This window comes from Petromyzon marinus, chromosome 77 (genome assembly GCF_048934315.1).
Source record: "Petromyzon marinus isolate PM22_M1 ecotype Great Lakes invasive population chromosome 77, UKy_Petmar_22M1.pri1.0, whole genome shotgun sequence".
Classification (NCBI taxonomy): domain Eukaryota; kingdom Metazoa; phylum Chordata; class Hyperoartia; order Petromyzontiformes; family Petromyzontidae; genus Petromyzon; species Petromyzon marinus.
This window is the reverse complement of record NC_133743.1, coordinates 2,587,226-2,608,561: the sequence shown is the minus strand read 5'-3', so window position 1 is coordinate 2,608,561 and position 21,336 is coordinate 2,587,226. Positions and strand designations below refer to the sequence as shown.

The following is a 21,336-nucleotide window of genomic DNA, read 5'->3' as shown; positions in this document are numbered from 1 at the left end:
GCCAGAGGACATCCCTGTCGCACCCCAAGGTGTACAGGGAATGGCTCCGACTCCCGGCCACGTAGTTTTACCTGGGCCCGTTCACCATCATGGAGGTCCTTAATGATCGTGAGCAGAGGGTCAGGGACTCCAAAAGCACGAAGAACAACCCAGAGTCCAGGCCTACTGATGGTATCATAGGCCTTGACCAGGTCAATAAAGCAGAGATGTAGTTTTTGCTGGAATTCCCTACACCTCTGCTGTAGCAGACGGACAGAAAATATGGCATCTGTGCAGGACCGCCCTTTCCTGAAACCGCATTGGGGCTCCGCAAGCCTTTCCTCAGCGTGCCTAGCAAGGCGTGTTGAATAATCCTTGCCAGGACCTTTCCTGGCACACTGAGGAGTGAGATGCCCCTGTCGTTGTTAGTCTGTGCGGTCTCCCTTCTTAAAGAGGGGGACCACCAGGGCATCCTTCCAATCTTGCAGAACCCGTCCAGTGGTCCAGATTGTTGTTATGATGTCATGTAGGGCAGTCTGTGCACAAACGCCACCCTCCCTCAGCATTTCGCTTGGGAGATCATCTCTGCCCGGTGCCTTTCCTGGTCTCAGGCTCTGGATCGCCTTCAATACTTCCTCAACAGATGGCACCTCAGCCAGCCACTCACAGGGGGTGACTTCTTCCAATATTTGAGGCACCGCAGCCTCAGCAGGGTCATCCCCACTTTGTCCCACGTTGTTATCCAGGCTAAGGGATTTCCCCTCCTCCAGGACCTCAGAAATGCTCAAAATCTGCAAACCTGTTCCTGGGGGTCAGAGATTGGATCACCGTTCTTTCCCCTAATGATGGTAATAGGTGTGGCGCTGCAGGTTACTTTTTTATGGAATTAAAGAGCGCTTTATGATCACGGGCCATTGAGGCAGACTCCATCTCCTCAGCAACCCGCGACCACCACCCATCCTTGCAGCGCCTCACGGCTCTCCGAACCTCCGAGCGAAGGCTGCGGTAAGCCTCCTCATTCTCCGACGTGGGATGCTGTAGCCGATGAGAGTGGGCCTGTCGCTTTTTCCCAGCCAGCTTTAACACCACCTCTGTCAGCCAGGGTCTCTGGAGAGGTCTGGACCGTATACCCAAAGCAGCCATTGCAGCTGCATGAGCCACAGTCCTGAACCTCGCCCATTTACCCTCGACATCAGGAGGAGTGGGGGACGATGCCAACCCCAGCCGCAAGCGATGATGAAATTCTCGCTTGCAACTTTGATCAGCTAGCTGAGACCAGGCCACTAAGGGTTTGAATGGGGTCCTGGGTGTACACCCACCACCGGAGTGGAAGAATGGCAGGCGCATCTTACAGATGACAAGTCGATGGTCGGAGGGCAGATCAGCTCCACGGTAGGTCCTGGTGTCAAGGACATGGGCTCGCATCCGCTGTTCCATGCATCCATGATGTTGTGTGGATGCGCCGATGCCGGAGCAGCGTGTTGGTAATTACAATCCCATGGGCTGCACAAAAAATCTAGCAGCCTCCTGCCGTTGTTATTGAGCTGATCCGGCCCATGCCCTCCAATCACTCCAGACCAGGTGCCAGCATCGTGACCAACTCTGGCATTGAAAGTCGCCCAACGAGATGACTCTATCCCGAGGGGCCGCCTTAGCCAGCACCTGTGACGGGAGGTCACAGAAAGGCATCCGACTCGCCGGCCTTGCCCGCATCCCTCCACCACGGATGTTCGCCCTCGGTGGTGACTCTACCGAAAGAACCAACGATTTGAATCCCCGCAGGTCACAGAAAGGCATCCGACTCGCCGGCCTTGCCCGCATTCCTCCACCACGGATGTTCGCCCTCGGTGGTGACTCTACCGAAAGAACCAACGATTTGAATCCCCGCAGGTCACAGAAAGGCATCCGACTCGCCGGCCTTGCCCGCATCCCTCCACCACGGATGTTCGCCCTCGGTGGTGACTCTACCGAAAGAACCAACGATTTGAATCCCCGCAGGTCACAGAAAGGCATCCGACTCGCCGGCCTTGCCCGCATCCCTCCACCACGGATGTTCGCCCTCGGTGGTGACTCTACCGAAAGAACCAACGATTTGAATCCCCGCAGGTCACAGGAAGGCATCCGACTCGCCGGCCTTGCCCGCATCCCTCCACCACGGATGTTCGCCCTCGGTGGTGACTCTACCGAAAGAACCAACGATTTGAATCCCCGCAGGTCACAGAAAGGCATCCGACTCGCCGGCCTTGCCCGCATCCCTCCACCACGGATGTTCGCCCTCGGTGGTGACTCTACCGAAAGAACCAACGATTTGAATCCCCGCAGGTCACAGAAAGGCATCCGACTCGCCGGCCTTGCCCGCATCCCTCCACCACGGATGTTCGCCCTCGGTGGTGACTCTACCGAAAGAACCAACGATTTGAATCCCCGCAGGTCACGAAAGCTTTTAAACATCGTTAGGTAGGGTGGGGTTGGGGGTTGGGGGTTGGGGGTTGTTTTGCCGGACACTCGCCACAACCATCCCACACACCCCCCCCCCCCCTCTCCTCCGCCACAGGCAACAGAGGTGTGGCCAAGGGGTTGAGAATGGCGGCGGCTTGGAACGTCGGCGCCACGGGCAGCTCAAGGAAGCCCCTGGCGACCGCAGTGACCCCTATGCCAACCTCATGACGCAGCGCGAGAAGGATTGGGTCGTCAAGATCCAGATGATGCAGCTGAACAACGGCGGTGGCGGTGGTGGCGGTGGTGGCGGGCTGATGGAGAGGCTTGGCAGCTACCACGACTTCTACTATCAGGTGGGGGAAACGCAGCAGCCAGCAGCACCACCACACGGCCATCGCCATCGCCAACACCAGCACACGGCCACCACCACCACCACCACCACACGGCCGCCACCACCACATGGCCATCACCACCACACGGCCACCAACACACAGCCACCACCAGACGGCCACCACCACCGCCACCACACGGCCACCACCACACGGCCACCACCACACGGCCACCACCACACGGCCACCACCACCACCACACAGTGTGTGTGTTGGTGTGTGTGTGCGTGCGTGACGGTGACACGTGGTGGTGGTGTCTCTCCGTGTGTGTGACACGTGGTGGTGTCTCTCCGTGTTTGTAGGCGTACTTTGAGAAGCTGTGTGTGTGTGTGACACGTGGTGGTGGTGGTGTCTCTCCGTGTGTGTGTGTGACACGTGGTGGTGTATGTGTCTCTCCATGTGTGTGTGACACGTGGTGGTGTGTGTGTGTGGGTGACACGTGGTGGTGTGTGTGACTCTCCGTGTGACACGTGGTGGTGTCTGCGTCTCTCCGTGTGTGTGTGTGTTTGTAGGCGTACTTTGAGAAGCTGTGTGTGTGTGACACGTGGTGGTGTGTGTGTGACACGTGGTGGTGTAGGCGTACTTTGAGAAGCTGTGTGGGTGTGTGACACGTAGTGGTGGTGTCTCTCCGTGTGTGTGTGTGACACGTGGTGGTGTGTGTGTGGGTGATACGTGGTGGTGTATGTGTGTGGGTGACACGTGGTGGTGTATGTGTGTGGGTGACACGTGGTGGTGTATGTGTGTGGGTGACACGTGGTGGTGTATGTGTGTGGGTGACACGTGGTGGTGTATGTGTGTGGGTGACACGTGGTGGTGTATGTGTGTGGGTGACACGTGGTGGTGTATGTGTGTGGGTGACACGTGGTGGTGTATGTGTGTGGGTGACACGTGGTGGTGTATGTGTGTGGGTGACACGTGGTGGTGGTGTGTGTGTCTCTCCGTGTGTGTGTGTGACACGTGGTGGTGTGTGTGTGTCTCTCCGTGTGTGTGTGTGTGTGTGACACGTGTGTGTGTGTGTCTCTCCGTGTGTGTGTGTGTGTCTCTCCGTGTGTGTGTGTGACACGTGGTGTGTGTGTGACACGTGGTGTGTGTGTGTGTGTGACTGGTGGTGTGTGTGTGTGTGTGTCTCCGTGTGTGTGTGTGTCTCTCCGTGTGTGTGTGTGTGTGTGACACGTGTGTGTGTGTGTCTCTCCGTGTGTGTGTGTGTCTCTCCGTGTGTGTGTGTGACACGTGGTGTGTGTGTGACACGTGGTGTGTGTGTGTGTGTGACTGGTGGTGTGTGTGTGTGTGTGTCTCCGTGTGTGTGTGTGTCTCTCCGTGTGTGTGTGTGTGTGTGACACGTGTGTGTGTGTGTCTCTTCGTGTGTGTGTGTGTGTCTCTCCGTGTGTGTGTGTGTGTCTCTCCGTGTGTGTGTGTGACACGTGGTGTGTGTGTGACACGTGGTGTGTGTGTGTGTGTGACTGGTGGTGTGTGTGTGTGTGTGTCTCCGTGTGTGTGTGTGTCTCTCCGTGTGTGTGTGTGTGTGTAGGCGTACTTTGAGAAGTTGGAGCGTCGTCTGTGGGCACGCAGCGTGGACTCTGAGCGGGAGCATCGCGAGCCCCTGAGGCTCAACACTCCACAGCTGGCACGAGTGGAGCACACCTACACACCTGGTAGTGCACACACACACACCTACACACCTGGTAGTGCACACACACACACACCTACACACCTGGTAGTGCACACACACCTACACCTGGTAGTGCACACACACACCTACACACCTGGTAGTGCACACACACACCTGGTAGTGCACACACACACACCTGGTAGTGCACACACACACCTACACACCTGGTAGTGCACACACACCTACACACCTGGTAGTGCACACACACACACCTACACACCTGGTAGTGCACACACACACACCTACACACCTGGTAGTGCACACACACACCTACACACCTGGTAGTGCACACACACACACACCTACACACCTGGTAGTGCACACACACACACACCTACACACCTGGTAGTGCACACACACACACACCTACACACCTGGTAGTGCACACACACACACACCTACACACCTGGTAGTGCACACACACACACACCTACACACCTGGTAGTGCACACACACACACCTACACACCTGGTAGTGCACACACACACCTACACACCTGGTAGTGCACACACACCTACACACCTGGTAGTGCACACACACCTACACACCTGGTAGTGCACACACACCTACACACCTGGTAGTGCACACACCTACACACCTGGTAGTGCACACACCTACACACCTGGTAGTGCACACACCTACACACCTGGTAGTGCACACACCTACACACCTGGTAGTGCACACACCTACACACCTGGTAGTGCGCACACACCTACACACCTGGTAGTGCGCACACACACACACCTACACACCTGGTAGTGCACACACCTACACACCTACACACCTGGTAGTGCACACACCTACACACCTGGTAGTGCACACACCTACACACCTGGTAGTGCACACACCTACACACCTACACACCTGGTAGTGCAGACACCTACACACCTACACACCTGGTAGTGCACACACACACACCTACACACCTGGTAGTGCACACACACACACCTACACACCTGGTAGTGCACACACACACACCTACACACCTGGTAGTGCACACACACACACCTACACACCTGGTAGTGCACACACACCTACACACCTGGTAGTGCACACCTACACACACACACCTACACACCTGGTAGTGCACACACACACCTACACACCTGGTAGTGCACACCTACACACCTGGTAGTGCACACACACACGCCTACACACCTGGTAGTGCACACACACACGCCTACACACCTGGTAGTGCACACACACACCTACACACCTGGTAGTGCACACCTACACACCCACACACCTGGTAGTGCACACACACCTACACACCTGGTAGTGCACACACATACACCTACACACTTACATACGTGGTAGTGCACACACACACACACCTACACACCTGGTAGTGCACACACACACACCTACACACCTGGTAGTGCACACACACACACCTACACACCTGGTAGTGCACACACACACACCTGGTAGTGCACACACACACACACCTGGTAGTGCACACACACCTACACACCTGGTAGTGCACACACCTACACACCTGGTAGTGCACACACCTACACACCTGGTAGTGCACACACCTACACACCTGGTAGTGCACACACACACACCTGGTAGTGCGCACACACACACCTGGTAGTGCGCACACACACACCTACACACCTGGTAGTGCACACACACACACCTACACACCTGGTAGTGCGCACACACACACCTACACACCTGGTAGTGCGCACACACACACCTACACACCTGGTAGTGCGCGCACACACACCTACACACCTGGTAGTGCACACACACACCTACACACCTGGTAGTGCACACACACACCTACACACCTGGTAGTGCACACACACACACCTACACACCTGGTAGTGCACACACACACCTACACACCTGGTAGTGCACACACACACCTACACACCTGGTAGTGCGCACACACACCTACACACCTGGTAGTGCACACACACACCTACACACCTGGTAGTGCACACACACACCTACACACCTGGTAGTGCACACACACACACACACACACCTGGTAGTGCACACACACACCTACACACCTGGTAGTGCACACGCACACACACCTACACACCTGGTAGTGCACACGCACACACACCTACACGCCTGGTGGTGCACACGCACACACACCTACACGCCTGGTGGTGCACACGCACACCTACACGCCTACACGCCTGGTGGTGCACACGCACACCTACACGCCTGGTGGTGCACACGCACACCTACACGCATGGTAGTGCACACGCACACCTACACACCTGGTAGTGCACCTACACACCTGGTAGTGCACCTAGACACCTGGTAGTGCACCTAGACACCTGGTAGTGCACCTAGACACCTGGTAGTGCACCTAGACACCTGGTAGTGCACCTAGACACCTGGTAGTGCGCCTAGACACCTGGTAGTGCGCCTAGACACCTGGTAGTGCGCCTAGACACCTGGTAGTGCGCCTAGACACCTGGTAGTGCGCCTAGACACCTGGTAGTGCGCCTAGACACCTGGTAGTGCACACACCTGGTAGTGCACCTAGTCACCTGGTATTGCACGCACCACCACTACGACGACTACTACAAGCACCACCTACTGTCTCACCGTGCGCGTGTGTGTGTCTGTCTCACCGTGTCTCACCGTGTGTGTCTCTGTCTCACTGTGTGTCTCACCGTGTGTGTCTCTGTCTCACTGTGTCTCACCGTGTGTGTCTCTGTCTCACTGTGTGTCTCACCGTGTGTGTCTCTGTCTCACTGTGTGTCTCACCGTGTGTCTCTGTCTCACTGTGTGTCTCACCGTGTGTGTCTCTGTCTCACTGTGTGTCTCACCGTGTGTGTCTCTGTCTCACTGTGTGTCTCACCGTGTGTGTCTCTGTCTCACTGTGTGTCTCACCGTGTGTGTCTCTGTCTCACTGTGTGTCTCACTGTGTGTGTCTCTGTCTCACTGTGTGTCTCACTGTGTGTGTCTCTGTCTCACTGTGTGTCTCACCGTGTGTGTCTCTGTCTCACTGTGTGTCTCACTGTGTGTGTCTCTGTCTCACTGTGTGTCTCACTGTGTGTGTCTCTGTCTCACTGTGTGTCTCACCGTGTGTGTCTCTGTCTCACTGTGTGTCTCACTGTGTGTCTCACTGTGTGTGTGTGTCTCACTGTGTGTGTCTGTCTCAATGTGTGTCTCACTGTGTGTGTCTCTGTCTCAATGTGTGTCTCACTGTGTGTGTCTCTGTCTCAATGTGTGTCTCACTGTGTGTGTCTCTGTCTCAATGTGTGTCTCACTGTGTGTGTCTCTGTCTCAATGTGTGTCTCACTGTGTGTGTCTCTGTCTCAATGTGTGTCTCACTGTGTGTGTCTCTGTCTCAATGTGTGTCTCACTGTGTGTGTCTCTGTCTCAATGTGTGTCTCACTGTGTGTGTCTCTGTCTCAATGTGTGTCTCACTGTGTGTGTCTCTGTCTCAATGTGTGTCTCACTGTGTGTGTCTCTGTCTCAATGTGTGTCTCACTGTGTGTGTCTCTGTCTCAATGTGTGTCTCACTGTGTGTGTCTCTGTCTCAATGTGTGTCTCACTGTGTGTGTCTCTGTCTCAATGTGTGTCTCACTGTGTGTGTCTCTGTCTCAATGTGTGTCTCACTGTGTGTGTCTCTGTCTCAATGTGTGTCTCACTGTGTGTGTCTCTGTCTCAATGTGTGTCTCACTGTGTGTGTCTCTGTCTCAATGTGTGTCTCACTGTGTGTGTCTCTGTCTCAATGTGTGTCTCACTGTGTGTGTCTCTGTCTCAATGTGTGTCTCACTGTGTGTGTCTCTGTCTCAATGTGTGTCTCACTGTGTGTGTCTCTGTCTCAATGTGTGTCTCACTGTGTGTGTCTCTGTCTCAATGTGTGTCTCACTGTGTGTGTCTCTGTCTCAATGTGTGTCTCACTGTGTGTGTCTCTGTCTCAATGTGTGTCTCACTGTGTGTGTCTCTGTCTCAATGTGTGTCTCACTGTGTGTGTCTCTGTCTCAATGTGTGTCTCACTGTGTGTGTCTCTGTCTCAATGTGTGTCTCACTGTGTGTGTCTCTGTCTCAATGTGTGTCTCACTGTGTGTGTCTCTGTCTCAATGTGTGTCTCACTGTGTGTGTCTATGTCTCAATGTGTGTCTCACTGTGTGTGTCTCTGTCTCAATGTGTGTCTCACTGTGTGTGTCTCTGTCTCAATGTGTGTCTCACTGTGTGTGTCTCTGTCTCAATGTGTGTCTCACTGTGTGTGTCTCTGTCTCAATGTGTGTCTCACTGTGTGTGTCTCTGTCTCAATGTGTGTCTCACTGTGTGTCTCCTGTCACTGTGTGTCTCACTGTGTGTGTGTTCTGTGTCTCACTGTGTGTGCGCTCTGTGTGTCTCACGTGTGTGTGTGCACCTGTGTTGTCCTCACTGTGTGTGTGTCTCACCGGTGTGTGTGTGTGTCGGGCTCACCGTGTGTGTGTGTGTCTCACCTGTGTGTGTGTGTGTCTCACCGTGTGTGTGTGTGTGTCTCACCGTGTGTGTGTGTGTGGTCTCACCGTGTGTGTGTGTGTGTCTCACCGTGTGTGTGTGTGTGTGTGTCTCACCGTGTGTGTGTGTGTGTGTCTCACCGTGTGTGTGTGTGTGTGTCTCACCGTGTGTGTGTGTGTGTGTCTCACCGTGTGTGTGTGTGTGTGTCTCACCGTGTGTGTGTGTCCACTAGTTGTGTGTGTCTCACCGTGTGTGTGTGTGTGTGTCTCACCGTGTGTGTGTGTGTGTGTCTCACCGTGTGTGTGTGTGTGTGTCTCACCGTGTGTGTGTGTGTGTGTCTCACCGTGTGTGTGTGTGTGTGTGTCTCACCGTGTGTGTGTGTGTGTGTGTGTCTCACCGTGTGTGTGTGTGTGTCTCACCGTGTGTGTGTGTGTGTCTCACCGTGTGTGTGTGTGTGTGTCCACCGTGTGTGTGTGTGTGTGTCTCACCGTGTGTTGTGTGTGTGTGTCTCACCGTGTGTGTGTGTGTGTGTGTCTCACCGTGTGTGTGTGTGTGTGTGTCTCACCGTGTGTGTGTGTGTGTGTGTCTCACCGTGTGTGTGTGTGTGTCTCACCGTGTGTGTGTGTGTGTGTCTCACCGTGTGTGTGTGTGTGTGTCTCACCGTGTGTGTGTGTGTCTCACCGTGTGTGTGTGTGTCTCACCGTGTGTGTGTGTGTCTCACCGTGTGTGTGTGTGTCTCACCGTGTGTGTGTGTGTCTCACCGTGTGTGTGTGTGTGTGTCTCACCGTGTCCGTGTGTGTGTGTCTCACCGTGTGTGTGTGTGTGTCTCACCGTGTCGTGTGTGTGTGTCTCACCGTGTGTGTGTGTGTGTCTCACCGTGTGTGTGTGTGTGTCTCACCGTGTGTGTGTGTGTGTCTCACCGTGTGTGTGTGTGTGTGTCTCACCGTGTGTGTGTGTGTGTCTCACCGTGTGTGTGTGTGTGTCTCACCGTGTGTGTGTGTGGTCTCACCGTGTGTGTGTGTGTGTGTCTCACCGTGTGTGTGTGTGTGTCTCACCGTGTGTGTGTGTGTGTCTCACCGTGTGTGTGTGTGTGTCTCACCGTGTGTGTGTGTGTGTCTCACCGTGTGTGTGTGTGTGTCTCACCGTGTGTGTGTGTGTGTCTCACCGTGTGTGTGTGTGTGTCTCACCGTGTGTGTGTGTGTGTCTCACCGTGTGTGTGTGTGTGTCTCACCTGTGTGTGTGTGTGTGTCTCACCGTGTGTGTGTGTGTGTGTCTCACCGTGTGTGTGTGTGTGTCTCACCGTGTGTGTGTGTGTGTCTCACCGTGTGTGTGTGTGTGTCTCACCGTGTGTGTGTGTGTGTCTCACCGTGTGTGTGTGTGTGTCTCACCGTGTGTGTGTGTGTGTCTCACCGTGTGTGTGTGTGTGTCTCACCGTGTGTGTGTGTGTGTCTCACCGTGTGTGTGTGTGTGTCTCACCGTGTGTGTGTGTGTGTCTCACCGTGTGTGTGTGTGTGTCTCACCGTGTGTGTGTGTGTGTCTCACCGTGTGTGTGTGTGTGTCTCACCGTGTGTGTGTGTGTGTCTCACCGTGTGTGTGTGTGTGTCTCACCGTGTGTGTGTGTGTGTCTCACCGTGTGTGTGTGTGTGTCTCACCGTGTGTGTGTGTGTGTCTCACCGTGTGTGTGTGTGTGTCTCACCGTGTGTGTGTGTGTGTCTCACCGTGTGTGTGTGTGTGTCTCACCGTGTGTGTGTGTGTCTCACCGTGTGTGTGTGTGTGTGTCTCACCGTGTGTGTGTGTGTGTGTCTCACCGTGTGTGTGTGTGTGTGTCTCACCGTGTGTGTGTGTGTGTGTCTCACCGTGTGTGTGTGTGTGTGTCTCACCGTGTGTGTGTGTGTGTCTCACCGTGTGTGTGTGTGTGTGTCTCACCGTGTGTGTGTGTGTGTGTCTCACCGTGTGTGTGTGTGTGTGTCTCACCGTGTGTGTGTGTGTGTGTCTCACCGTGTGTGTGTGTGTGTGTCTCACCGTGTGTGTGTGTGTGTGTCTCACCGTGTGTGTGTGTGTGTGTCTCACCGTGTGTGTGTGTGTGTGTCTCACCGTGTGTGTGTGTGTGTGTCTCACCGTGTGTGTGTGTGTGTGTCTCACCGTGTGTGTGTGTGTGTGTCTCACCGTGTGTGTGTGTGTGTGTCTCACCGTGTGTGTGTGTGTGTGTCTCACCGTGTGTGTGTGTGTGTGTCTCACCGTGTGTGTGTGTGTGTGTCTCACCGTGTGTGTGTGTGTGTGTCTCACCGTGTGTGTGTGTGTGTGTCTCACCGTGTGTGTGTGTGTGTGTCTCACCGTGTGTGTGTGTGTGTGTCTCACCGTGTGTGTGTGTGTGTGTCTCACCGTGTGTGTGTGTGTGTGTCTCACCGTGTGTGTGTGTGTGTGTCTCACCGTGTGTGTGTGTGTGTGTCTCACCGTGTGTGTGTGTGTGTGTCTCACCGTGTGTGTGTGTGTGTGTCTCACCGTGTGTGTGTGTGTGTGTCTCACCGTGTGTGTGTGTGTGTGTCTCACCGTGTGTGTGTGTGTGTGTCTCACCGTGTGTGTGTGTGTGTCTCACCGTGTGTGTGTGTGTGTGTGTCTCACCGTGTGTGTGTGTGTGTCTCACCGTGTGTGTGTGTGTCTCACCTGTGTGTGTGTGTGTCTCACCGTGTGTGTGTGTGTGTCTCACCGTGTGTGTGTGTGTGTCTCACCGTGTGTGTGTGTGTGTGTCTCACCGTGTGTGTGTGTGTGTGTCTCACCGTGTGTGTGTGTCTCACCGTGTGTGTGTGTGTGTGTCTCACCGTGTGTGTGTGTGTGTGTCTCACCGTGTGTGTGTGTGTGTGTCTCACCGTGTGTGTGTGTGTGTGTCTCACCGTGTGTGTGTGTGTGTGTGTCTCACCGTGTGTGTGTGTGTGTGTGTCTCACCGTGTGTGTGTGTGTGTGTGTCTCACCGTGTGTGTGTGTGTGTGTGTCTCACCGTGTGTGTGTGTGTGTCTCACCGTGTGTGTGTGTGTGTGTGTCTCACCGTGTGTGTGTGTGTGTGTGTCTCACCGTGTGTGTGTGTGTGTGTGTCTCACCGTGTGTGTGTGTGTGTGTCTCACCGTGTGTGTGTGTGTGTGTGTCTCACCGTGTGTGTGTGTGTGTGTCTCACCGTGTGTGTGTGTGTGTCTCACCGTGTGTGTGTGTGTGTCTCACCGTGTGTGTGTGTGTGTGTGTCTCACCGTGTGTGTGTGTGTGTGTGTCTCACCGTGTGTGTGTGTGTGTGTGTCTCACCGTGTGTGTGTGTGTGTGTGTCTCACCGTGTGTGTGTGTGTGTGTGTCTCACCGTGTGTGTGTGTGTGTGTGTCTCACCGTGTGTGTGTGTGTGTGTCTCACCGTGTGTGTGTGTGTGTGTGTCTCACCGTGTGTGTGTGTGTGTGTCTCACCGTGTGTGTGTGTGTGTGTCTCACCGTGTGTGTGTGTGTCTCACCGTGTGTGTGTGTGTGTCTCACCGTGTGTGTGTGTGTCTCACCGTGTGTGTGTGTGTCTCACCGTGTGTGTGTGTGTCTCACCGTGTGTGTGTGTGTCTCACCGTGTGTGTGTGTGTGTCTCACCGTGTGTGTGTGTGTCTCACCGTGTGTGTGTGTGTGTGTGTGTGTCTCACCGTGTGTGTGTGTGTGTGTGTGTCTCACCGTGTGTGTGTGTGTGTGTGTGTCTCACCGTGTGTGTGTGTGTGTGTGTGTCTCACCGTGTGTGTGTGTGTGTGTGTGTCTCACCGTGTGTGTGTGTGTGTCTCACCGTGTGTGTGTGTGTGTGTCTCACCGTGTGTGTGTGTGTGTCTCACCGTGTGTGTGTGTGTGTCTCACCGTGTGTGTGTGTGTGTCTCACCGTGTGTGTCTCACCGTGTGTGTGTGTGTGTGTGTGTCTCACCGTGTGTGTGTGTGTCTCACCGTGTGTGTGTGTGTGTCTCACCGTGTGTGTGTGTGTCTCACCGTGTGTGTGTGTGTGTGTCTCACCGTGTGTGTGTGTGTGTGTCTCACCGTGTGTGTGTGTGTGTGTCTCACCGTGTGTGTGTGTGTGTGTCTCACCGTGTGTGTGTGTGTGTCTCACCGTGTGTGTGTGTGTGTGTCTCACCGTGTGTGTGTGTGTGTGTCTCACCGTGTGTGTGTGTGTGTGTGTGTCTCACCGGTGTGTGTGTGTGTGTGTGTCTCACCGTGTGTGTGTGTGTGTGTGTGTCTCACCGTGTGTGTGTGTGTGTGTGTGTCTCACCGTGTGTGTGTGTGTGTGTGTCTCACCGTGTGTGTGTGTGTGTGTGTCTCACCGTGTGTGTGTGTGTGTGTGTCTCACCGTGTGTGTGTGTGTGTGTGTCTCACCGTGTGTGTGTGTGTGTCTCACCGTGTGTGTGTGTGTGTCTCACCGTGTGTGTGTGTGTGTCTCACCGTGTGTGTGTGTGTGTCTCACCGTGTGTGTGTGTGTGTGTCTCACCGTGTGTGTGTGTGTGTGTCTCACCGTGTGTGTGTGTGTGTGTCTCACCGTGTGTGTGTGTGTGTGTCTCACCGTGTGTGTGTGTGTGTCTCACCGTGTGTGTGTGTGTGTCTCACCGTGTGTGTGTGTGTGTCTCACCGTGTGTGTGTGTGTGTGTCTCACCGTGTGTGTGTGTGTGTGTCTCACCGTGTGTGTGTGTGTGTGTCTCACCGTGTGTGTGTGTGTGTGTCTCACCGTGTGTGTGTGTGTGTGTCTCACCGTGTGTGTGTGTGTGTGTCTCACCGTGTGTGTGTGTGTGTGTGTCTCACCGTGTGTGTGTGTGTGTGTGTCTCACCGTGTGTGTGTGTGTGTGTCTCACCGTGTGTGTGTGTGTGTGTGTCTCACCGTGTGTGTGTGTGTGTGTCTCACCGTGTGTGTGTGTGTGTGTCTCACCGTGTGTGTGTGTGTGTGTCTCACCGTGTGTGTGTGTGTGTGTCTCACCGTGTGTGTGTGTGTGTGTCTCACCGTGTGTGTGTGTGTGTGTCTCACCGTGTGTGTGTGTGTGTGTCTCACCGTGTGTGTGTGTGTGTGTCTCACCGTGTGTGTGTGTGTGTGTCTCACCGTGTGTGTGTGTGTGTGTCTCACCGTGTGTGTGTGTGTGTGTCTCACCGTGTGTGTGTGTGTGTGTCTCACCGTGTGTGTGTGTGTGTGTCTCACCGTGTGTGTGTGTGTGTGTGTCTCACCGTGTGTGTGTGTGTGTGTGTCTCACCGTGTGTGTGTGTGTGTGTGTCTCACCGTGTGTGTGTGTGTGTGTGTCTCACCGTGTGTGTGTGTGTGTGTGTCTCACCGTGTGTGTGTGTGGTCTCACCGTGTGTGTGTGTGTCTCACCGTGTGTGTGTGTGTGTGTGTCTCACCGTGTGTGTGTGTGTGTGTGTCTCACCGTGTGTGTGTGTGTGTGTGTCTCACCGTGTGTGTGTGTGTGTGTGTGTCTCACCGTGTGTGTGTGTGTGTGTGTCTCACCGTGTGTGTGTGTGTGTGTCTCACCGTGTGTGTGTGTGTGTGTGTCTCACCGTGTGTGTGTGTGTGTGTGTCTCACCGTGTGTGTGTGTGTGTGTGTCTCACCGTGTGTGTGTGTGTGTGTGTCTCACCGTGTGTGTGTGTGTGTGTGTGTCTCACCTGTGTGTGTGTGTGTGTGTCTCACCGTGTGTGTGTGTGTGTGTGTCTCACCGTGTGTGTGTGTGTGTGTGTCTCACCGTGTGTGTGTGTGTGTGTGTCTCACCGTGTGTGTGTGTGTGTGTGTCTCACCGTGTGTGTGTGTGTGTGTGTCTCACCGTGTGTGTGTGTGTGTGTGTCTCACCGTGTGTGTGTGTGTGTGTGTCTCACCGTGTGTGTGTGTGTGTGTGTCTCACCGTGTGTGTGTGTGTGTGTGTCTCACCGTGTGTGTGTGTGTGTGTGTCTCACCGTGTGTGTGTGTGTGTGTGTCTCACCGTGTGTGTGTGTGTCTCACCGTGTGTGTGTGTCTCACCGTGTGTGTGTGTGTGTGTGTCTCACCGTGTGTGTGTGTGTGTGTGTCTCACCGTGTGTGTGTGTGTGTGTGTCTCACCGTGTGTGTGTGTGTGTGTGTCTCACCGTGTGTGTGTGTGTGTGTGTCTCACCGTGTGTGTGTGTGTGTGTGTGTCTCACCGTGTGTGTGTGTGTGTGTGTGTCTCACCGTGTGTGTGTGTCTCACCGTGTGTGTGTGTCTCACCGTGTGTGTGTGTCTCACCGTGTGTGTGTGTCTCAGTGTGTGTGTGTGTCTCACCGTGTGTGTGTGTGTGTGTGTCTCACCGTGTGTGTGTGTGTGTGTCTCACCGTGTGTGTGTGTGTGTGTGTCTCACCGTGTGTGTGTGTGTGTGTCTCACCGTGTGTGTGTGTGTGTGTGTGTCTCACCGTGTGTGTGTGTGTGTGTTCTCACCGTGTGTGTGTGTGTGTGTGTCTCACCGTGTGTGTGTGTGTGTGTGTCTCACCGTGTGTGTGTGTGTGTGTCTCACCGTGTGTGTGTGTGTGTGTGTCTCACCGTGTGTGTGTGTGTGTGTCTCACCGTGTGTGTGTGTGTGTCTCACCGTGTGTGTGTGTGTGTCTCACCGTGTGTGTGTGTGTGTGTGTGTCTCACCGTGTGTGTGTGTGTGTGTGTGTCTCACCGTGTGTGTGTGTGTGTGTGTGTCTCACCGTGTGTGTGTGTGTGTGTGTGTCTCACCGTGTGTGTGTGTGTGTGTGTGTCTCACCGTGTGTGTGTGTGTGTCTCACCGTGTGTGTGTGTGTGTGTGTGTCTCACCGTGTGTGTGTGTGTGTGTGTCTCACCGTGTGTGTGTGTGTCTCACCGTGTGTGTGTGTGTCTCACCGTGTGTGTGTGTGTCTCACCGTGTGTGTGTGTGTCTCACCGGTGTGTGTGTGTGTGTGTCTCACCGTGTGTGTGTGTGTGTGTCTCACCGTGTGTGTGTGTCTCACCGTGTGTGTGTGTGTGTCTCACCGTGTGTGTGTGTGTGTGTGTGTCTCACCGTGTGTGTGTGTGTGTGTGTGTCTCACCGTGTGTGTGTGTGTGTGTGTGTCTCACCGTGTGTGTGTGTGTGTGTGTGTCTCACCGTGTGTGTGTGTGTGTGTGTGTCTCACCGTGTGTGTGTGTGTGTGTGTGTCTCACCGTGTGTGTGTGTGTGTGTGTGTCTCACCGTGTGTGTGTGTGTGTGTGTGTCTCACCGTGTGTGTGTGTGTGTGTGTGTCTCACCGTGTGTGTGTGTGTGTGTGTGTCTCACCGTGTGTGTGTGTGTGTGTGTGTCTCACCGTGTGTGTGTGTGTGTGTCTCACCGTGTGTGTGTGTGTGTCTCACCGTGTGTGTGTGTGTGTCTCACCGTGTGTGTGTGTGTGTCTCACCGTGTGTGTGTGTGTGTGTGTGTCTCACCGTGTGTGTGTGTGTGTCTCACCGCGTGTGTGTGTGTGTCTCACCGCGTGTGTGTGTGTGTGTCTCACCGCGTGTGTGTGTGTGTGTCTCACCGCGTGTGTGTGTGTGTGTGTCTCACAGTGCAGTTTGAGGGCTCTCTGGGCAAGTTGACCGTCTCCAGCGTGAACAACCCTCGCCGCATGATTGACGCCGTCGCCACGGCAACGCGCCCCAGCGATGACGAGGTGGGCGGTGGTGGTGATGATGACGATGATGATGATGACGAGAGTGGTGGTGATGATGATGATGACGATGATGATGATGAGAGTGGTGGTGATGATGATGATGACGATGATGATGAGTGGTGGTGGTGATGATGATGATGATGACGATGATGATGAGAGTGGTGGTGGTGATGATGATGACGATGATGAGAGTGGTGGTGATGATGATGACGATGATGATGATGAGAGTGGTGGTGATGATGATGACGGTGATGATGATGACGACGATGATGATGATGATGAGTGGTGGCGGTGATGATGACGATGATGATGATGATGATGATGAGAGTGGCGGTGGTGGTGGTGATGATGATGATGACGATGATGATGAGAGTGGTGGCGGTGATGATGACGATGACGATGATGATGAGAGTGGTGGCGGTGATGATGACGATGATGAGAGTGGTGGTGATGATGATGATGACGATGTGAGTGGTGGCGGTGATGACGATGATGATGAGAGTGGTGGCGGTGATGATGATGACGATGATGATGAGAGTGGTGATGATGATGGTGATGATGATGAGAGTGGTGGCGGTGATGATGATGAGAGTGGTGGTGATGATGATGATGACGATGATGAGAGTGGGTGGTGGTGGTGATGATGACGATGATGAGGTTGGTGGTGGCGGTGATGGTGATGATGAGAGTGGGTGGTGGTGGTGGTGGTAGTGAGTGTTGGTGTAGTAGCGCTCAGCTGCGCTACGAACCCGGCCACCCGAGTTCAACTCCCGCTCACAGCCAACCCCGGTGACGATTATCCGGACCGGTCCTGGGCCCCTCCTCTAGGTCGGCTCGGCCTCAAATGAGTACCTGGATGTGGTGTAGTGAACATCGCTAGCACTGGGGGAGACAAAGGCGGCCGGGCGTGGTGCTGGACACCCACCCCCTCTGTGTGTGCCACAATGATGGCCCTTCATAGGTGGTGTGCAGCTACTCCGCTAGCAGCACTTGCCCCTGCAGTCTGTCACAGGCTACACGGGGGATCTTTGTCTTTGTTTGTGGTGATGGTTGTGGTGATGGGGCATGATGGTGGTGTTTGGTGATGATGAGTGGGGGTGATGGTTATGGCGGTAGGTACGGTGGTGGTGGTGGTGATGTGCGTGATTGCAGTGGTGGTGGTGATGATGGTTATGGAGGTGATGATGGTTATGGTGGTGGTGGTGGTGATGGTGATGATGGCAGTGATGGTGGTGATGGTGGTGGCGATGGTGATATGCGTGATTGCGGTGGTGGTGGTGATGTGCGTGATTGCGGTGGTGGTGGTGCTGATGGTTATGGTGGTAGTGATGGTGATGATGGTAGTGATGGTAGTGATGATGATGGTAGTGATGATGATGGTAGTGATGGTGATGGTAGTGATGGTGATGGTAGTGATGGTGATGGTAGTGATGGTGATGGTAGTGATGGTAGTGGCGATGGTGATGGTGGTGGCGATAGTGATATGCGTGATTGCGGTGGTGGTGGTGCTGATGATGGTGATGATGATAATGATGGTGGTGATGGTGGTTATGGTGGTAGGTACGGTGGTGGTGGTGGTGGCGATGGCGATGTGCGTGATTGCGGTGATGATGGTTATGGTGGTGGTGATGGTAATGATGGTGGTGATGGTGATGGTAGTGATGGTGGTGGCGATGGTGATATGCGTGATTGCGGTGGTGGTGATGATGTGGGATGCTGGGTGCGAGGTGAGGGGGGTGGGTTATGTGGCGATGTTGATGATGTTGTTGTTGAGAATGTTGTTGATGATGCTGATGTTGTTGATGTTGTTGTTGTTGATGATGCTGATGATGTTGTTGATGATGTTGTTGATGATGCTGATGATGTTGTTGTTGATGTTCAGGATCTGAAGGAGAAACAGGGCAGAGACAAGAGGAGACACGTGCTGCACACGATAGAGAATGTACGGCCACCGTCACCGACACCGCCATCGTCATAACCCTTGCCATCGTCACCGTCACCGTCACCATCACCGTCACCACCATTGTCACCGTCACCATCACCGTCACCACCATTGTCACCGTCACCGTCACCACCATTGTCACCGTCACCACCATTGTCACCGTCACCACCATTGTCACCGTCACCGTCATCACCATTGTCACCGTCACCGTCATCACCGTCACCGTCACCGTCATCACCATTGTCACCGTCACCGTCACCATCATCACCGTCACCGTCATCACCATTGTCACCGCCATCACCATTGTCACCGTCACCGTCATTGTCACCGTCACCGTCATCACCATTGTCACCGTCACCGTCACCACCATTGTCACCGTCACCGTCACCACCATTGTCACCGTCACCACCATTGTCACCGTCACCGTCACCACCATTGTCACCGTCACCGTCACCGCCATCACCATTGTCACCGTCACCGTCATCACCATTGTCACCGTCACCATCACCGTCACCGTCATCACCATTGTCACCGTCACCGTCATCACCATTGTCACCGTCACCGTCATTGTCACCATCACCGTCACCGTCATCACCATTGTCACCGTCACCGTCATCACCGTCACCATCACCGTCATCACCATTGTCACCGTCACCGTCACCATCATCACCATTGTCACCGTCACCGTCACCATCATCACCATTGTCACCGTCACCGTCACCATCACCGTCACCGTCATCACCATTGTCACCGTCACCACCATTGTCACCGTCACCGTCATCACCATTGTCACCGTCACCGTCACCATCATCACCGTCACCGTCATCACCATTGTCACCGCCATCACCATTGTCACCGTCACCGTCATTGTCACCGTCACCGTCATCACCATTGTCACCGTCACCGTCACCACCATTGTCACCGTCACCACCATTGTCACCGTCACCACCATTGTCACCGTCACCGTCACCACCATTGTCACCGTCACCGTCACCGCCATCACCATTGTCACCGTCACCGTCATCACCATTGTCACCGTCACCATCACCGTCACCGTCATCACCATTGTCACCGTCACCGTCATCACCATTGTCACCGTCACCGTCATTGTCACCATCACCGTCACCGTCATCACCATTGTCACCGTCACCGTCATCACCGTCACCATCACCGTCATCACCATTGTCACCGTCACCGTCACCATCATCACCATTGTCACCGTCACCGTCACCATCACCGTCACCGTCATCACCATTGTCACCGTCACCACCATTGTCACCGTCACCGTCATCACCATTGTCACCGTCACCGTCACCGCCATCACCATTGTCACCGTCACCATTGTCACCGTCACCGTCACCGTCATCACCATTGTCACCGTCATCACCATTGTCACCGTCACCGTCATCACCATTGTCACCGTCACCGTCATTGTCACCATCACCGTCACCGTCATCACCATTGTCACCGTCACCGTCGTCACCGTCATCACCGTTGTCACCGTCACCGTCACCATCATCACCATTGTCACCGTCACCGTCACCGTCGTCACCATCACCGTCACCGTCATCACCATTGTCACCGTCACCACCATTGTCACCGTCACCGTCATCACCATTGTCACCGTCACCGTCACCGCCATCACCATTGTCACCGTCACCATTGTCACCGTCACCATCACCACCATTGTCACCGTCATCACCGTCACCGTCACCGTCATCACCATTGTCACCGTCACCGTCATCACCATTGTCACCGTCACCGTCATCACCATTGTCACCGTCACCGTCATCACCATTGTCACCGTCACCGTCATCACCATTGTCACCGTCACCGTCATCACCATTGTCACCGTCACCGTCATCACCATTGTCACCGTCACCGCCATCACCATTGTCGTCATCACCGTCATCACCGTCACCGTCACCGCCATCACCATTGTCACCGTCACCACCATTGTCACCGTCACCGTCATCACCATTGTCACCGTCACCGTCATCGCCATTGTCACTGTCACCGTCACCGCCATTGTCACCGTCACCGACACCGACATCACCATTGTCACCGTCACCGTCATCACCATTGTCACCGACACCACCATTGTCACCGTCACCATCAACTACCCCAATTCCCCTGCTGTTATAACGCACAATGAAAAGTGTGTGTGGTGGTGTGTGGTGGTGGTGTTTTGTGTGTGTGGTTGTGTGTGTGGTGTTGTGTGTGTGGTTGTGTGTGTGGTTGTGTGTGGTGTTGTGTGTGTGGTTGTGTGTGGTGTGTGTGTGTGTGGTTGTGTGTGGTGTGTGTGTGTGTGGTTGTGTGTGGTTGTGTGTGGTGTTATGTGTGTGTGGTGTTGTGTGTGTGTGGTGTTGTGTGTGGTGGTGTTGTGTGTGTGTGTGTGTGGTGTGTGGTGGTGGTGTGTGTTGGTGGTGTGTGGTGGTGGTGTTGTGTGTGGTGGTGGTGGTGGTGGTGGTGGTGTGTGTGGTGGTGGCGTTGTTGTTGTTGTTGTTGACGTTGTTGTTGTTGTTGTTGACGTTGCTGTAGGCCTACTCGCTGCTCCTCTCCATCGAGGACGTGGACCGCGTGATGGCGAAGCTGTCCGGCGGTAGCCGTGGCGACGGTATCCCTGGCGACGGTAACCGTGACGACCGCGCCGTCGCCGTGGAGATGCGGCAGGCCAAGCTGCAGGCGCTGATGGAGCTCCTGCAGGTCCACACCGTGGCGACGGACGCCGGGGACGAGAGGTAACGTCACCGGCAACATTGTCACCGGCAACATTGTCACCGGCAACATTGTCACCGGCAACATCGTCACCGGCAACATCGTCACCGGCAACATCGTCACCGTCGCCATCACCGCCATCGTCATCA

General features: G+C 54.6%; 1 protein-coding gene across 4 annotated transcripts in view; it reads left to right on the top strand.

Annotated features, from left to right (window-relative positions):
* The window catches only part of LOC116958459 (protein PAT1 homolog 1), a 58,658-nt gene that overhangs the window by 29,189 nt on the left and 8,133 nt on the right, over positions 1 to 21,336 (top strand). For all 4 annotated transcript variants that reach the window (XM_076056683.1, XM_032981067.2, XM_032981065.2 and 1 more), the window contains 5 exons: positions 2,534 to 2,771; positions 4,336 to 4,459; positions 16,424 to 16,527; positions 18,410 to 18,469; positions 21,011 to 21,210. In XM_076056683.1, the coding sequence (XP_075912798.1) occupies positions 2,534 to 2,771; positions 4,336 to 4,459; positions 16,424 to 16,527; positions 18,410 to 18,469; positions 21,011 to 21,210 (726 nt within the window). The remainder of the gene's footprint in view (positions 1 to 2,533; positions 2,772 to 4,335; positions 4,460 to 16,423; positions 16,528 to 18,409; positions 18,470 to 21,010; positions 21,211 to 21,336) is intronic.